The sequence below is a fragment of the Amblyomma mixtum genome, chromosome 6, assembly GCF_055824585.1.
Source record: "Amblyomma mixtum isolate Tamu chromosome 6, ASM5582458v1, whole genome shotgun sequence".
Taxonomy (NCBI): domain Eukaryota; kingdom Metazoa; phylum Arthropoda; class Arachnida; order Ixodida; family Ixodidae; genus Amblyomma; species Amblyomma mixtum.
Window position 1 is genome coordinate 149,539,696 of NC_143017.1, and position 18,833 is coordinate 149,558,528.

An 18,833-nucleotide genomic window follows, 5' to 3' on the forward strand; every position below is an offset into this window, starting at 1 on the left:
ATACACATACAACAGAACTTGGTGCAAGCATGCGTATAAAATGGCCAAATCTGCAGGCGTTGAATTCAATACTGCAGTAATGACGCGCCCGCCTCCGCAAGAGGGTCTCCTTCAAGGAGAGGCTAAGAACGCACGCGCCGGCCTATTCAGGGCGGCTCATTCAAAAACGCTGCCGACTGCCTGGCGCAGTTAGATTCGACAGGAGGGAAAAGCACGCCAGAGAGAATAACTAAATGAGCAAATAAATTCAAAAGAAGAGCCGATAGTACCCAGGCCTCGTTCCTGAGTAGGCCCACTGTTAGGCCGGAATTCGTAATAAAAAACGACCTGAAGAACAGCTGAATCTGTTTCGAAAAGAGTGTTCCCGACGTCTCTCAATAAGTTACTAGCTGTCAGTGTCAGGCTGAGATAAATCTCGAGTAACTAAGAGCCCTCATAAAACAGATCCATCCGACAGCTCAAGCCAGTGGAGCCCTGGAATGAGGACCCCACCCACAAGCTTCAAGAAACATCCCCCTGATTTTAATAATTAAAGTTTACCTATCTACCATGCCAAACCAAACTCACAGAGGACATTAGCGCGAGCAAATTGGAACTAAGTGCAATGCAGCGGTGCTCACTCGAAATGGTAACAGGCGCCAGAGCCAAGCTCCGAAATTCAAGCAACAGTTAAAACTTCCGCATCCAGCCTTAACCAATTTCAAGTGCGAGAAACGTGGTTCATCTTTCGTGTAGGGTCGACATCGAAGCCTGCGCCAGTATTTCTGTAGAAGACGTTCAAGAATTCTGGAGCGAATGCCAGAAAGTTTCACTCCTGACGACTACACGATGTCGATGTAACAGCGGACTCTTTTGGCCCCAACGAAAACCGCCTTCACTGCGATGGCGCTGTTTTTATTTTAAAAAAAAAACACTTATCCGCTCCTCCTTCGATGTTTGTTGTTTAGCGAGAAATAGAGCGACCTGCGTAAATGTGTGCAAATGAATGGGCAGCTTACAAAAGCGCTCAAAATACTCCTGAATATAACTCACAACCACTACATCATTTGTTACGTACAGTCTTTGCCAAAAGTAACCGGGCACAGGTGGTTTGTTTCTTAGCCGCGTAGCGAAGCACTTACGGCAGCCCTTGAGCTCTGAATCTGTGTAAAGTAAGGTGAGCCCTTTTTCTTACGTCTTGACACCTTTTGGTCTTTAGGGGTGCCGTAACGACTCTATTATACACCTGAGAAGCAGAAGCCTGTTGCTCGCTTACTTTTGGCAAAAGGGGTAGGTTTGTTTAGAAAAATCAAAGACGTTAAGCCACCCTGTCAACAAACTTCGTCACAAAGTGCGTCCCATACCAAGTATAAAACTAAGAGCGCCAAGTACTCTGTTATTCAATGTTATTTAATACTACTCAGCTTCTTGAAGTTCAGCTTGTTTGTTTGTTTTGTTTGTTTTTTTTTTTTGTATAGCGCCCCATCACCAACCCTGGGAAAATCGTCGGAGAGGAATCGTTAATCCACTCATATTCGCTTGGGATCTAAAGCCCACGATCCACGTGCCCACCCCAAGACACGTCACGCTTCCCACTAATACACGGCATAGCAATCATAGGACACTAGGCATCGTAAGCTGCTACGGCTGCATTTTTTCCCCGATGACGACGCAGTCAGTGAGCAGCACCTCACTCTCCTCCGACGAGTTACGAGAATTCTGGGCTTCTGCGCAGAATGTCACCGCTCCAAGCTTCATATTACGTCGTCTCCGCCTCGTAAAGAAGCGCACTTCGGCCCTCTGGCACGCCAACAACGACAGCCAAGTCATAACTCGTACTGAACAAAATTAATTATGGCGCAGGGGGTCGTCGCCCACGCTCAGAGTGTCTGTATAGTGCCAGCGAACACCAGCGTTTAGCTTGAAGGGGGATCAAAATTCTCGACATAGTATCGTTGTCGCGTACACATTTCCAGCGTTTTTATGCGCAATTCCCTTCTGAAGCTTTTTATTTCCGAAAACTTAATCACATGACTTGTCCCTGCGCTACCGGGCACGTTTACGTTCGATGAACATCTGTGATCGCTACACAAAGCAACCACAAAATGCTGACAGCTTTGAATGATGTAATGCTAATATATTTGGAGTTGATAGACCTTCCCTAGCCCCTCCATCATATTTCCTCGGTGGCAACATACTTCCACGCAGGAATGAAAAGTGACTCTTGAAATTAACTTGCGTAAGAGCAATTTTCGCAATTAAGTTCAAGCACTGCGCTATGCGCGGCTCACGTCCTCAGATTAGTGGGAGAAACACGGTCCCCGTTCATGAGCATCCATGCCACAAAGTTTAGGACCTCGTTAACTTCGCTTCTTGGAGCTCCGCGTCCGCGCAGAAGGCGAACTGTCAACTCGCCCAACGACACATCAGCGACCGAGTCCCTTCATTCGAGGTGAGCGTTAATTAACCGCACCAGCAGCCGCTTGTGTTTTCTCGCAGCGGAGTTCTATTGCCTCTGCTTCCCAGCCGCGACGTGTGGCCGCGGTCCCGTGCTCCCCATATACGACTGGGGCGAGCTCCACAAGAACGTTGAGAGACGGATGATGTTCACGCAGCGAGCGCTTTCTGCGATATTAATTAGGAGGTGAGCCTAATGGGTTCGAGCCTCCGGAATGGAATCAATAACGCATCGCGGTGCCGCGCTATACGAGCGCGCCGCCCAGACAAAACAGGCGAGCCCGGCACCCAAAGTAAATTGCCGCCAGCGCTCATTAGAGAGACCCGCGGCATCATTAGGCCTAGACGGCGCAGTTGGGGCTGAAATTCTTCGGAATTCCAGCGAAAAAAAAAAGGAAAGTTCAGATGTGACAAGCAGCTACGTACGGAGAATGCCCACGGCAGAAGAGAGCAAAATAGGCTTGCGGTGCTGAAGGTATCTGGAAAACGAAATTATTTAAACTAACAAATGGCATGCAATGAGGTGTTTACGAGGTCTTGGTGGAAATATACATTCGCTGCGGCACCGCCGTTCGGGATTCGTAGTCTTAAACACAAAAAGCAGAAAAACTAATAAAATGCTTCATTGCGCAACTATAGTCGGATACAACTATGCAGTGAAGCTCTGCTCACACTCAGGGCAGCCGCACAGAATTCATCCACGACAAAAAAGAAGTCCGTTGTTGAAACTTTTCGTCTAAACAGAAAGTCATTCTCAAGAAAAATGTTATTAGCTGTAGAATTTTGGTACTTGGTTTGTTTTGCGACTGGCTAGCGGAGTAATACAGTACGCCGCGGCCCTGTATTAAACTCTGCTGTTTGTTTCAATTGTATCCTACTATAGTTATATATGAAAGCTAGGACAGCAAACTTTCGCCCCGAGAATTTTAAATGTCCGCCTTCACAAGATCAAGTACCAATGAAGGGTAAATGACCGCTAAAGAATAACTGAAACTTGTGCGACACACTAGAGATGTATACTGGCAGGTTATAGTAATAGGCCAGCGAGATATTGGACGCTACTGGTCACAGGCACCAAAGCATGGAAGACACAGGGACATCACTTAGCACAGAAGAATGCAATTTAAAAACCAACATCTCACTTTCCAGCGGGCACTCACCACAGTGTAGTCACCGGCCACAGCACAAAATTACTGGCCTAAAGGTTTAAAGCATTAACTTCATTCCCGAGCGCGGTGGCACCTACACAGAGTGTACGCACCCTTCCTCCCACTCACACACGGATGCAAAGCCCGCGAACAGTGCTTAATAGAGGAGCAAGGCAAACAAAAGCAAAGCGGAGCACTCTTAAACGCCTCCTCTCATAGCCAATTTGCTGCCTCGTCACATAGCTGCATCCCCCCCCCCTTACTGCTGTTACGAATCAACGAATGCAACGCTCAAGCAATGGCTTTGTTTTACTTGTACTTACATTACACGCTGCCTCTCAACTTGCTGCGACTGAAGCGCAAGCAACAGCTATCGTCAGCAAATGAACCGCCGACAGTGCGTAGCTGCTGTTCTCGCTTAAAGGGACACTGAGGAGATCACTATTAATATTTTTTTATAGTAAAATCCGATAGTTCGGCATGTCATGGCTTTGTTGCCACTTGGCCGGCAGCGAAAGATGCATTTATTTCTAAGAAATTTGGATTCGAAACTGAAAGTTTTTCCCGCCGCTCTGATTCAAACTTCGGATTCTCCTATGACGACACAGGACTATGTGACGTGAAACATGACGTGCGCATGACGTACCGCAGACTCCGTGATTTCTGGCGGCCAGCAGTGCGGCCTAGCAGCAGCCGAAAAGAAAGCTACCGCCGGCCGCACGTTGAAGGCATCTATCGGCTATTGCGGCCGTCGCTACAGTCGCTTCGATTACGTTTGCACTGGCGTTTTGCCAGCGTTACGATGGATCTTGTTCTCGAAGTCGTCAACGAAGTTCTCGCAAATAGACACCTTTAGCATACCGTGTACTTTGTTACCGCTAACGGAACACCGGGAGCCCGCCTACCGCCGGAAAACAGGCGCTGATTGGTCCCGATGCTTCAGGAGCGCGCGTAGCTGCCGGGCACGTGGCGCCATCTGGCGACGTCAAGGACATTTGCGCATGTATTGGCTGCGCCTCAGGGATTTGTGGCTTCTCGGGTCCTAGAGTTGCTAGAACCATTGGTTCTAGCAACACTGCTTTGTCCTATGACGTCATCACGCTTGTACTTGCGAGTTTGGCCTGTGGCGGCGATACCTGTATTTTGGTTCTTGCTCTTTTCTACGTTACAAGAGCTTTGTTGTCAGTATGAGTGGAGTTTCTGTAATCAGGAGCTGGTATTCTGTCGATACAAGCCAACTTCAATTTCTCCTCAGTGTCCCTTTAAGAGCGGTCGGCGATAGGGCAGCACCTCGAATATCGTATACCATGCGTTGACCGCTGCTCCCCAGCGGCGAGTGTAAACTGGCTGGCGTAAGGCTGCTCCCTCGCTCAGTACGACAGCGCTCCAGAGGTGCGAAATCACTCACCGCACATGGTACCCGCTTACTTGTCATCCAAGAGAGGAGGGCCAAGGCGCAGGCTTACGTCAGCCAGGTTAAGAAGCCGGCGAGCAGCGCGGCCTGCACCGTTGACCGCCGCGCCTCCCCTCGGCTGCGAGCTAGCTCCCGCCTCCGTCGTGGCTGCTCGGTTACTTTTGGTAAAGACGATACATGCGTCTATCAAAGGCAAGCAGTGCTGATAATGTTATTTATTAAACTTTTGAGGTACGCATAACTCCGCTCGGCTATCTTGAACACGTTCTGTGCGGCAGCAATTTTCAGGGTCCTAATCCCTGTGCGTCGTGGCCCACGGGTGGGTCACGCTTATATTTTACTAGGAATGCGGCTAGGCGCACTAGTCAGCCTCCGACGCATTTAAGTTGTGGGACCAACAGATGGCAACAGCAACCTGGCAAGTTTTTCGCAGGCTGTTCGAAAAAGTTGAGCTAACTCATGCACACACGACGTGACCCACCGGTGACTCACGACGCAGTGAATGTGTCAAGAACCTACCTGATCGCCATCAGCACGACGCATAAAAAAATGGTTCGTATACATTTCCTGGCCTGCGCTCCCGAAACCTGTCTCGTAAACAGCGTGGTGCAGCACGTGCATGGCAGAAGGAAAACTCAGGAGAGACCCTCGCTATCCGAGCTGCACGCCAGAAAGTGTGCCGGGAGTCACGCTCTTTCGCAAGGGCTACTGGGAGTATTTGACCGAGGTCGCAGCCAATGGTAACGCTGGGCGCAGCGGCGTCGTATGCTAGATTGTCTGCTACGCATGCGCAAGCGCGCTGCGACCGCGGCCAAGTAGGGAAGGGGGGGGGGAGGACGCAGAGGGAGCCGGCTTCAAAAAGTGTGACGTAATCGCCTCTCCCGAGTTCATACTTTCCTCCACGAGCACGCGCAACCGATAACACATGCGGAGGAAGGTGGCACTGCCGAGTTTCCTAAGGCTTTCGAGTCTCCCCCGGGTGTGAAGTTTCGGTTTCGACTAGTGGGGTCGGTGAGGCATTAATTGCAATGCTGCGAGGAAGTTGCGTGATGTTAAATCTACGACGTTTACTGCGAAAAAAAAAATGCGGCCTGTAAATCTGATATGCCTGTTCCTTTAGGATATCGACCTCCTAGTTGACACCAGTTTCGCTTTGCCCCATTTCAGACAGGAGATTATGAGATGGAGATAATAGACACCAACACGAGGTCGCAGGAGCTCCAACTGAAGAAGGGCGAGAGGACGGCGTAGTTTCCTAGAGAAAGTCAGCGGAACAATTTCCTTGAAGATGGGAAAATCGTAAACTAATAGTCCGTTGTAGTGAAGAAGCAAAAAAGATTTTCGTTTTCTTAGACACATCGAAACAAACAAAAGTTGTATTCTTTAAATATGAACAGCTTAATTTCTGCTTCCGCTTCTTTATTTCTCTGCCAAAATCTTGAACGTGCCAGGGAGTGGTTCTTTAGAAAGATACTGCTGCTTCACAGCGCAATGCAAGATCTACAGCACTCTCAGAAAAGAAGTACATGATACAACAGACATGGTGGACAAAAGTACTGTTGATGGTGTGGGTAAAAACTTTATTTACAAGGCTCCATACAGACAGTGGGTACATGAGCTTGTCATCTGAAATCAATCACTGCGCAGAAAAATGTAAATGCCATCAAAACAAAAGTGCATAAGACAGGCACATAAAAAAAAACAATACTTATCATTAACAACACCTATGTCTATTGGTGAAAAGATACAAAATTCCTGTTTGCTGAAATCGAAGAGGGCATACAATTTATTGTCACAAAGCAGAGCTTAGAATCAATGTAAAATGTCCAACTATTTCTTTCAACCTTAACTTTACTAACCAAGCTAAAACACATGTCAGCAAAGCACCGACACATACAAGGCCACACGAGGTCACACAACCTCCATGTGTTGCACATTCAGCAAGCCACATGACGGTCAGAGTGGCAGAAAAACTCTGTCAATCGTTTGCAAGGAAAGAAAAAAAAGTCCAGTATGCTCGAATAACCAGACATCACAAAGACTTCCAGTCATAGCCTCTAAAAACGCAGATCTTTCCGTTCTGTGAGTGGTTCATTTTCGCAGACTAACAAACCGCATTCGCTGACTGGTTAGAAAACAGTATAGGTTCACTGTAGTGACTTCACCTTATTACCACCGGCCATGAGTAAGTTTAACATGATCACCAGCAGAGCAGTGGAAACACATTTTTCATGTGCGATTTTTTTTTCGTCTTTCTCACGCTTTTAATGTATAAACCACACTGGGTGCTGCTGGCAGCTGAGGCATTATAACAACCCATGCGTAGTGAGCAAGCGTACCTAGCAGCTATGCAAGACAGCCCTTGGTTTCCTGTCTGTGCCGGAAACATCTTCCCAGAAATTCCCCGGTGGCATCAGCAGGCTCCTCACAACTCGGGACAGGCAACCACAAAGGGCTGGTAGGGCACCCTGCGCCCAGCCTCGTGGCACCGGCTCACCCAGCGAGGCCGGATAAACACCAAAGACTCGTTCGCCGACAGCGCCTGCGAAAAGAAAACGGTGGAGAAATAGCGAAGGGGGGGGGGGGGGTGTTAAAGGACAGCTCTAAACATGCTACACGCTGTTATACCCGAGCACGCATTCCGCTGGCATCCGCGGAAACCAACAATAGCCGCGTTTACACGAATGCGACAGCAGCGCATCGCATCAACTATTTAGCGCATCGTATTCTTGTAAACGGTGGTAATGCGCTAGGAAAGCGCATCGCATCAATGCGCCAGACGGGGGCAGATCGAGAATGGCAAGTCGACTTCAGCGGTGAATGGAAACAGGTTTGGAGGTGTCCCTCCTCCTTCTTGTCGTGCCTACACAATACCCCCCCCCCCCCCCCCCGCCCCGCCGGATGACAAAGCAGACTTGGCTCAAGATGGGGGTCACTGGACCCCTCTGCCGCGTGCAATGGGCGAAGGGTCACGGTCCCACCGGACTTGATGCTGTACGTGTAAACAGTAGCGCATCGGCTCCACGGGATATGCTAGGAAATGCGATGCGCTGCTGTCGCATTCATGTAAACGCGGCTAATGTGCGCCTGCCATCGCGCAAAGCAAGCCCGGACTTTCGGACATGTCGCGGCTTGCAGCACGGTTCATCCAGGCTCGCTCGGCGGAATCCTCCTCCCCCTCGCTAGCGCCGGCTCGAGACTCAGCCGACGCTTCGCTGGCCGCCCTTTCCCGGTTTTTAACGGCCGAGCCCTTCTCGCCCATTCGTCCAATTCAAACGGCGACCAGCTCCGTGACCTGATTAGAGGGTTCGAACGGCTGGCTGCTACAACGGTTCTCGAGGCGATAAAAACTGAGCCGCGCTGAGCGGGAACAGCAGACGGGAAGCAGGCGGAGACACCAAGCGAGAGAGACGCTCTCCAGGTCCATCGCCGCGTTCCTTTGTGCGAGTCCGTTTTGCTCTCGGTCCATATGCTACGTAACGCCCTTGTATATATACTGTACGTAATTGTTTCGTTAACTCATCCTCACCTTGACCGTTCCATCGCTCAGCTCTGCGCAACAGCGGCACAAGGCTGGATGATGCCCCATGCGCAACGATGGTGATAAGATGGGATGTCCAGTCCTAGCAGCGCAAACAGCTAACAAAACGGCACACAGAATTTTAACGTAGTTAAACCGAGTAGACGTGCGAAAGCAAGTATTTAGCCTAATTGGCACATGGTTTCGCTTTTCTGGGTCGTCGGCAAGTCTGAGACTGAGCTTAAGCTCTGGTAAAGGTTAAGCTGGTCTGATCTGTTCACGCCGCAGATGTTGTTGTTGCCTCAAAAGAGGAGGCATATACCCACAGTGGGGGATTGGCCAGGGTTTGGTGCAGATCCAAACAGGAAAAAAACTCATCCAGGTTTATCTCAAGCGGCTCCTAAATATAAATAGAGGAATCTGTGAAGAAAAAAAATCATGAATTTTGAGAGATCTTGAGGAAGTCGGAATGAAAATCGAGGAAACAAAGCGGCGTGAGTTGAATAACTAAATTTTAAAGCAATAATCAGAAATAAAATAATTTTGAGAGAAAAGTAAAGGCATCGAGAAGTTAAGACAAAAATCTCCCGGTTTCAATAATATACTTGTGAAGAAGCTGACACACCTGCTAAAGGGCATGCCCTTTGACGACTGCACCGAAGGAGAAGAGCACGGGAAGACTAAACGGCAGCCCTCATTGAGTGAGAGGATTTTGCAAAAACTGAATTATCTGCCGTGCAAACCGCCGGCAGTAGAGGATCAAATGATCTATCGTTTCAACGTCCCCGCATGACGCACACAGATTCGACGGCGTGAACCCATAACGGCACAAATATAGCTTAAGGTGACGAATCCTGCAGCGCAACAGCGTCATGGAAACCTCAAATTGCTTAGATGCGCAAGAGTGAAAGTTCCATGGGAATTTTAAATGTTCGAAATCCGCTGTCCCAAGTATGGGATCATGGCTCAGGTACCGGTGCATTTGGTAACGTTCATAGCGGGTCGCGGTCAGCACGGTGATGTTCGGAACGACATGGGCAGCAGGCCCATTGATGGCTGATTTCGCTAAGGAATCGGCCATCGAATTTGAAGTAATGCCACAGTGCGTGCTTACTGACAGTGGGCGGGCTCCCGGTACTCCGGTAAAGGCCGATTCACACGACGGTCTGTTCGCCCGCGAACCGCGCATCACGTGTTCACACGCCACTAAAAACTTGCCCGCGATCCCGTGACGTCAAGCGGATGCGACGGCCGAAATGAGCAGACAACGCGCTGGGTGTACCACAGTTGCCGGATCATTTTAAAGTATTTGGAACGACTGGTCGAACTGGTTTTTCCTCCCGAACCATGACTGTGCGATTGAATGAAAGAAAAGCTTTATTGAACTGTAGAGGAAGTCCTGCAGAGTGGGTACGGCCCTTCGTCCAATTCCTCAAAGGCTTCGGCCGTCTTGCTAGCCCAGTTATTTATTTATTTATTTATTTATTTATTTATTTATTTATTTATTTATTTGTACTTCACAGGCCCCGAAGAGCATTGGGTGAGGGGGGAAATCGAAAAAAGGAATATGCAGAAGGAAAAAAAACCATAATATCGGTACAAGAACGCGGTACAAGTCAAATACATGAAAGGAACACGAAATTTATACAAAACGGAGTTAAAATAACAGCAGACACGAAAATAGAAAGAACAAAAAAGCGAAACACGAATATATGAAAAAAAAAAGGCAACCAGGGGCAACACAAGAAGGGGTAAATGGGAAAACAACGTTAAGAACGAATGAAACCGTCGTACATTTCGAACACCACTAGGGCAATAAATGTATACATAGATGTTTTTTAAACTAGCCAGGATCAATGAAAGAGATTATGTTGTCAGGAAGATCATTCCAGAGTTTCATTGCTCGAGGTAATGCAGAAGAATTAAATTATAGGGTCTTTCCATATATCCGGTTGAAGCTGAGTCGATTATGTAAGCGCTGAGAAGAGCGGAAAGGTGATTCCAGAGGTAACAACGAAGGACGGGTGTGAACATATTTATGGAATAAACACAGAAGTGAAATGGAGCGACGAATTTCAAGCATCTGCATGTCATTAAGTTTTTTTATGCTGGGATACACTTGCGAGGGGACTATAATTGCTAAAAATGTACCAGAGCCAGAATTGCCAGAGCTAGTGCACGTACCTCCGCGGGCCGCCCCTAATTCGCGCGATGGGAGAGGTACCCGAGCTTCTTTGCTTGACCAGGCCGTGGGCCGACAGCGCGCCTCTCAATGTGGTGACGCATCAACACGTAGTGCGCGGGCCGCGGGCGAATGAACCGTTAGCTCTCACGACTAACGCTGCGGCCAACTCTTCTAGCGGTACTGTTAGAGAGTTCTAGCATGCCGTTACTCACCGTATATGCCGTTACTGCCGCATGCCGTTACTCACCGTATATCGCTATGCACGCAACGCGGGCAAGCGCAGAGTGTTGCTTGCTTGGTTTTGGTTTCATGGAGTTTAACATCCCAAAGCGACTCAGACAATGAGGGACCCCGTAGTGGAGGGCTCCGGACAATTTCGGCCACCTGGAGTTCTTTAACGTGCACGGGCCTCTAGAATGTCACCTCCGTCGAAATTCGACCGCTGCGGCCGGGATCGAACCCGCGTCTTTCGGGTCACCAGCCCAGCGCCATAACCACCGAGCCACCGTGACGCATGCGTAAATTGTTGAGCGTTTATACCTCTACAGCACTACTGATGCCGTTTCTGAGCCTCCAAGGAACTACGAAACTAACACCAAGCTGTAACGCTATACAGTAACGTTACGCTATAACTCTCTACTCAGCTTGTACTAGTTAAGCTGGACGCGGCGATTCAAGCAGCGCAACACTTTCACCGACGCAGCAACGCTTCCACCCGGTTTCATGAATAACGATTTCGTTTCGTGCTGTAAATAAAACAAACTGCATCCCGCAGTCCGACAGGAAATTTCTAAGCGGGACGCGCAGGCGTTCCGGTGTTTCCGTGTATATTAACTGAAAAAGCCTGCAGGTAGTAAATCTTCGTTTTAATTCACGCGACTATCGGGGCCCTCTCCAACTCCAGGCAGCCGGCCAGGAACGGCCGCACGCGCCCGGAGGGAATAAATTATCGCCGTCGCTTTTTTTTTTTCGGCACACGGGCCCGAGGCACTCCAATCGGCGGCGCGCAGAGCACAGAGCGAGATGGCAGAGAATGCCGCGCAGGCCGCCAAATAAACGGCCGCGGATCGATTCGCTCTGCCGCAGCACTGCACCGGTGTTTTCTGTACTGAACGCGCACGCTGCGATTTGTCTCCCTCCCCCACACACACACACTCCCAGAGGCAGCGGCGGCGCCACATCTGCAAGTCGATGAGCGCAATCGCGTCCCGCCGCTTTATTAGGAAAGGGGAAGAGAGCGTTGCGCGGCTCGCACTGGGAAGAAGGGAACGCGAACGCGGGATAACGGTTCGGAGCAGTAAATCGGCAGAAAAGACAAGGCGAAGGGCCCCCACCTAAACGGCAAAGTCCAAATAAATAGATTACAGACAGATAAACGACACCCTAAACACGACTACACCTATATGGGAGTAGAGAGAGCAAGCTGTTCTCTAGCGCTCTCCCTTAAAAGGGAGTGGGCTAGACGACAACATACTCTCTATTCCCATACAGACATATTACTCCCTTTTATAAAAGGGAATGCGATAGAGGACAGCTTACTCACTTCCTACTCCCATAAAGACGCATTACTCCCTTTTATAAAAGGGAATGCGCTAAAGGACAGCTTAATCCCTTTCTACTCCCATAAAACATATTACTCCCTTTAATAAAAGGGAATGCGCTAGAGGACAGCTTACTCCCTCTCTACTCCCATAAAGACGTATTACTCCCTTTTATAAAAGGGAATGCGCTAGAGGACAGCTTACTCCCTCTCTACTCCCATAAAGACGTATTACTCCCTTTTATAAAAGGGAATGCGCTAGAGGACAGCTTACTCCCTCTCTACTCCCATAAAGATGTATTACTCCCTTTTATAAAAGGGAATGCGCTAGAGGACAGCTTACTCCTTCTCTACTCCCATAAAGACGTATTACTCCCTTTTATAAAAGGGAATGCGCTAGAGGACAGCTTACTCCCTCTCTACTCCCATAAAGACGTATTACTCCCTTTTATAAAAGGGAATGCGCTAGAGGACAGCTTACTCCCTCTCTACTCCCATAAAGATGTATTACTCCCTTTTATAAAAGGGAATGCGCTAGAGGACAGCTTACTCCTTCTCTACTCCCATAAAGACGTATTACTCCTTTTTATAAAAGGGAATGCGCTAGAGGACAGCTTACTCCCTCTCTACTCCCATAAAGACGTATTACTCCCTTTTATAAAAGGGAATGCGCTAGAGGACAGCTTACTCCCTCTCTACTCCCATAAAGATGTATTACTCCCTTTTATAAAAGGGAATGCGCTAGAGGACAGCTTACTCCTTCTCTACTCCCATAAAGACGTATTACTCCCTTTTATAAAAGGGAATGCGCTAGAGGACAGCTTCCTCCCTCTCTACTCCCATAGAGACGTATTACTCCCTTTTATAAAAGGTAATGCGCTAGACGACAGCTTACTCCCTCTCTACTCCCATAAAGTATTACGCCCTCTTATAAAAGGGAATGCGCTAGAGGACAGCTTACTCCCTTTCTACTCCCATAAAACATATTACTCCCTTTAATAAAAGGGAATGCGCTAGAGGACAGCTTACTCCCTCTCTACTCCCATAAAGACGTATTACTCCCTTTTATAAAAGGGAATGCGCTAGAGGACAGCTTACTCCCTCTCTACTCCCATAAAGATGTATTACTCCCTTTTATAAAAGGGAATGCGCTAGAGGACAGCTTACTCCTTCTCTACTCCCATAAAGACGTATTACTCCCTTTTATAAAAGGGAATGCGCTAGAGGACAGCTTCCTCCCTCTCTACTCCCATAGAGACGTATTACTCCCTTTTATAAAAGGTAATGCGCTAGACGACAGCTTACTCCCTCTCTACTCCCATAAAGTATTACGCCCTCTTATAAAAGGGAATGCGCTAGAGGACAGCTTACTCCCTTTCTACTCCCATAAAGACGTATTACTCCCTTTTATAAAAGGGAATGCGCTAGAGGACAGCTTACTCCCTTTCTACTCCCATAAAGACGTATTACTCTCTTTTATAAAAGGGAATGCGCTAGAGGATAGCTTACTCCCTCTCTACTCCCATAAAGACGTATTACCCCCTTTTATAAAAGGGAATGCGCTAGAGGACAGCTTACTCCCTCTCTACTCCCATAAAGACGTATTACCCCCTCTTATAAAAGGGAATGCGCTAGAGGACAGCTTACTCCCTCTCTACTCCCATAAAGACGTATCACTCCCTTTTATAAAAGGGAATGCGTTAGAGGACAGCTTACTCTCTCTCTACTCCCATAAAGACGTATTACTCCCTTTTATAAAAGGGAATGCGCTAGAGGACAGCTTACTCCCTCTCTACTCCCATAAAGATGTATTACTCCCTTTTATAAAAGGGAATGTTCTAGAGGACAGCTTACTCCCTTTCTACTCCCATAAAGACGTATTACTCCCTTTTATAAAAGGGAATATGCTAGAGGACAGCTTACTCCCTTTCTACTCCCATAAAGACGTATTACTCCCTTTTATAAAAGGGAATGTGCTAGAGGATAGCTTACTCCCTTTCTACTTCCATAAAGACGTATTACTCCCTTTTATAAAAGGGAATATGCTAGAGGACAGCTTACTCCCTTTCTACTCCCATAAAGACGTATTACTCCCTTTTATAAAAGGGAATGTGCTAGAGGATAGCTTACTCCCTTTCTACTCCCATAAAGACGTATTACTCCCTTTTATAAAAGGGAATATGCTAGAGGATAGCTTACTCCCTTTCTACTCCCATAAAGACGTATTACTCCCTTTTATAAAAGGGAATATGCTAGAGGACAGCTTACTCCCTTTCTACTCCCATAAAGACGTATTACTCCCTTTTATAAAAGGGAATGTGCTAGAGGATAGCTCACTCCCTTTCTACTCCCATAAAGACGTATTACTCCCTTTTATAAAAAGGAATGCGCTGAGGACAGCTTACTCCCTCTCTACTCCCATAATGATGCATTACTCCCTTTTATAAAAGGGAATGTGCTAGAGGACAGCTTACTCCCTTTCTACTCCCATAAAGACGTATTACTCCCTTTTATAAAAGGGAATGCGCTAGAGGACAGCTTACTCCCTCTCTACTCCCATAAAGACGTATTACTCCCTTTTATAAAAGGGAATGCGCTAGAGGACAGCTTACTCCCTCTCTACTCCCATAAAGACGTATTACTCCCTTTTATAAAAGGGAATGTGCTAGAGGACAGCTTACTCCCTCTCTACTCCCATAAAGACGTATTACTCCCTTTTATAAAAGGGAATGTGCTAGAGGATAGCTTACTCCCTTTCTACTCCCATAAAGACGTATTACTCCCTTTTATAAAAGGGAATGTGCTAGAGGACAGCTTACTCCCTTTCAACTCCCATAAAGACGTATTACTCTTTTATAAAAGGGAATGTGCTAGAGGACAGCTTACTCCCTTTCTACTCCCATAAAGACGTATTACTCCCTTTTATAAAAAGGAATGGGCTAGAGGACAGCTTACTCCCTCTCTACTCCCATAATGACGTATTACTCCCTTTTATAAAAGGGAATGTGCTAGAGGATACCTTACTCCCTTTCTACTCCCATAAAGACGTATTACTCCCTTTTATAAAAGGGAATGCGCTAGAGGACAGCTTCCTCCCTCTCTATTCCCATAGAGACGTATTACTCCCTTTTATAAAAGGTAATGCGCTAGACGAAAGCTTACTCCCTCTCTGCTCCCATTAAGTATTACACCCTCTTATAAACGGGAATGCGCTAGAGGACAGCTTACTCCCTTTCTACTCCCATAAAGACGTATTACTCCCTTTTATAAAAGGGAATGCGCTAGAGGACTGCTTACTCCCTCTCTACTCCCATAAAGACGTATCACTCCGTTTTATAAAAGGGAATGCGTTAGAGGACAGCTTACTCCCTCTCTACTCCCATAAAGACGTATTACACCCTTTTATAAAAGGGAATGCGCTAGAGGACAGCTTACTCCCTCTCTACTCCCATAAAGATGTATTACTCCCTTTTATAAAAGGGAATGTTCTAGAGGACAGCTTACTCCCTTTCTACTCCCATAAAGACGTATTACTCCCTTTTATAAAAGGGAATGTTCTAGAGGACAGCTTACTCCCTTTCTACTCCCATAAAGACGTATTACTCCCTTTTATAAAAGGGAATGTGCTAGAGGACAGCTTACTCCCTTTCTATTCCCATAAAGACGTATTACTCCCTTTTATAAAAAGGAATGCGCTGAGGACAGCTTACTCCCTCTCTACTCCCATAATGATGCATTACTCCCTTTTATAAAAGGGAATGTGCTAGAGGACAGCTTACTCCCTTTCTACTCCCATAAAGACGTATTACTCCCTTTTATAAAAGGGAATGCGCTAGAGGACAGCTTACTCCCTCTCTACTCCCATAAAGACTTATTACTCCCTTTTATAAAAGGGAATGCGCTAGAGGACAGCTTACTCCCTCTCTACTCCCATAAAGACGTATTACTCCCTTTTATAAAAGGGAATGTGCTAGAGGACAGCTTACTCCCTCTCTACTCCCATAAAGATGTATTACTCCCTTTTATAAAAGGGAATGTGCTAGAGGATAGCTTACTCCCTTTCTACTCCCATAAAGACGTATTACTCCCTTTTATAAAAGGGAATGTGCTAGAGGACAGCTTACTCCCTTTCTACTCCCATAAAGACTTATTACTCCCTTTTATAAAAGGGAATGCGCTAGAGGACAGCTTACTCCCTCTCTACTCCCATAAAGACGTATTACTCCCTTTTATAAAAAGGAATGCGCTAGAGGACAGCTTACTCTCTCTCTACTCCCATAATGACGTATTACTCCCTTTCATAAAAGGGAATGTGCTAGAGGATAGCTTACTCCCTTTCTACTCCCATAAAGACGTATTACTCCCTTTTATAAAAGGGAATGCGCTAGAGGACAGCTTACTCCCTTTCTACTCCCGTAAAGACGTATTACTCCCTTTTATAAAAGGGAATGCGCTAGAGGACAGCTTACTTCCTTTCTACTCCCATACGGGTGCATTTTTACCCTTTTATTCTATACTTACTCTTACCCCTATTCTAAGAGTATTCTTACCTTCATTTACCCTTTTATAATTACCCTTACCTTTTTAACTCCTTTATGTATAGAGTGGAGCGACCACTCGATACTCACTGCAATGGAAAAAGCGTTTGGATTTCTCCGTTTCGTCCCGTTTTGGCGTCGCTCCCTCGCTTTCATTATATAGCTGGTTCGACCTGCCCGGTACGGTTTCTTGTCCTTGTCGCAGTGTTCAAGCCCGATGCGCGCATTCGAATGCGTCGTGAGCAGCTCACGCACGGAGAGTGCAAACAGGTGGGAGTGAACGCGAGTTGCCCTAAGCTTAAGTTTTAAGCACGATACGCCTTTCAGCTCTCGTTCCCGCTAATCTCAGTCGGATATCGTATACACTGAAAACGTGTCGAAGTTCGCGCTGAAACCGACGCTGAAATTGGCGCGAATTTCCGTCCGAATTTCACCTACAGACAGGCATAAAAAGGAAAAAACACTCGCAAAGCGATAGCTTTCCGCAAGACGCTTCCTGTCTCTCCTTTCATCAGGCTCCATTATTCGGCTTAAGCAGCTGTGACGGTGGCGGCATTGAAATGCAGGACAATGCAGAAGCGTATGCGGACACGAAGAGACGCAGGCCTGACAAGAATGTATATGCAGCGCGTTCGAATACTCCGCGAGCGTGTATACATCTGCCTGCCAATGGGGGAACCTTCGTGAGCTGGAGGCCCAGCGGCCGGTCTTTTACATGCGTGAGTGTGGGACCGCAGCGCCATCCCTGGGGACGGCGCGGAAGCGCGGCCCTCTCTCTTGGAGAGTCTCTTTAAATCTCGTACGGTGCCCGGATGCTCTCGTTTCAGTGTCCGGATGAGTGGAATTCAGTGCCCGGACGTTGGCTCTCGGTCTCGGCGTGACGTCACCACACTGCCGACAACGGGAGCTAAAAGCATTTCATGCTAGAAAAACTTTACGATCTCTCAATCTCTCACAGCCGCATTCAAACCCTCGACGGCGTGCTGCAAGTTGCATTTGCGAACTAAAGCAAGAAAAAAAAAACAGGCGTGAAAAGGGCTGTCCTCCCGGACACAGCTATTGATCTCAAGCCCACTCCCGTGGGCCGGTATTTAACCGATTCCGTATTCACAGCCAGCATTCAACTTCCGCGGCAAAAAACACAGTTAAGTATAGCATTAGCGTAATAGCCGACTGAAGGAGAATTACGTTAGCGCGCCGTAAGCAACTTATCCCAACTGAGAGTTTTCGCGTGACATTCCGAATAGGTCAAACGTATTCACTTCACATGGAGGAGAAAAATCGTTCTAAAATAGTCCGCTGCCACTAATCTGCGAAAACATTATATTTCAGAGTATTTGAGGCCACCTAATAGAATAACGCTTATTTCCGCCAACATAATGTCCGAGCAATGCATCGGCAATTAAAATTTGTTCGCAATAATAAACGCAAACACAGTGGCGCCATCTATATGAAAAACGTTAAGCACGAAGCGCTTGAGCAAGAATACTTTCCACCACACGGCGAGTAATGTTCAAAATACTTTTGTAAATTTAATTCAAGCTGACCTATTAAATTATTCGAATACATTTGTATCGCAGCTTCAGACCTCTTTAGGGCCAGAAGCGCTAGAATCGAGAGTGTGCAACAAAAACTGAGTTGAATTACAGCTTGCACTCTGTCGTCGAAGCAAGGTCAGCCATAGCGAAAGGCAACATTAGAGAGTTTTAGAATAGCGTCGTGGCGAATAGGGTGACCCTATCCGCATGCACTTAGCGTTAGGGGAACGGGTTCACATTTTCTGTCTATAGAATAGGGTCGCGGATGGTCGCTTTGCGTTGCTTGAAGTCAGCGCCATGACGGCGGGAAAGAGAAGCTTTCAGAACAAATAAGTTGATATATATGCTGCACTTTTTTTACTGTGTAAATAAAATGACGCGCAAACTGTTTCAGTTACCAATTACTAATTAGGAAAAGCGAAAAATGATGCAAATATTTTTTTATAATGCGGACATGTTCAATCCGAGCCAAGGCTATTCACACAGGAAGAGTAGTAGTAGTAATGGTTTTTTT

The 18,833-nt window shown here is 47.2% G+C and overlaps 1 protein-coding gene across 1 annotated transcript in view; it reads right to left on the reverse strand.

The window, feature by feature from the left end:
* Positions 1-6,552: 6,552 nt before the first annotated feature.
* LOC149340736 (DNA repair protein XRCC1-like) overlaps positions 6,553-18,833 on the reverse strand; it is an 84,292-nt gene continuing 72,011 nt past the window's right edge. The window contains exon 14 of the mRNA XM_089549576.1: positions 6,553-7,540. Within this exon, the coding sequence (XP_089405702.1) occupies positions 7,424-7,540 (117 nt within the window). The 3' untranslated portion in view covers positions 6,553-7,423. The remainder of the gene's footprint in view (positions 7,541-18,833) is intronic.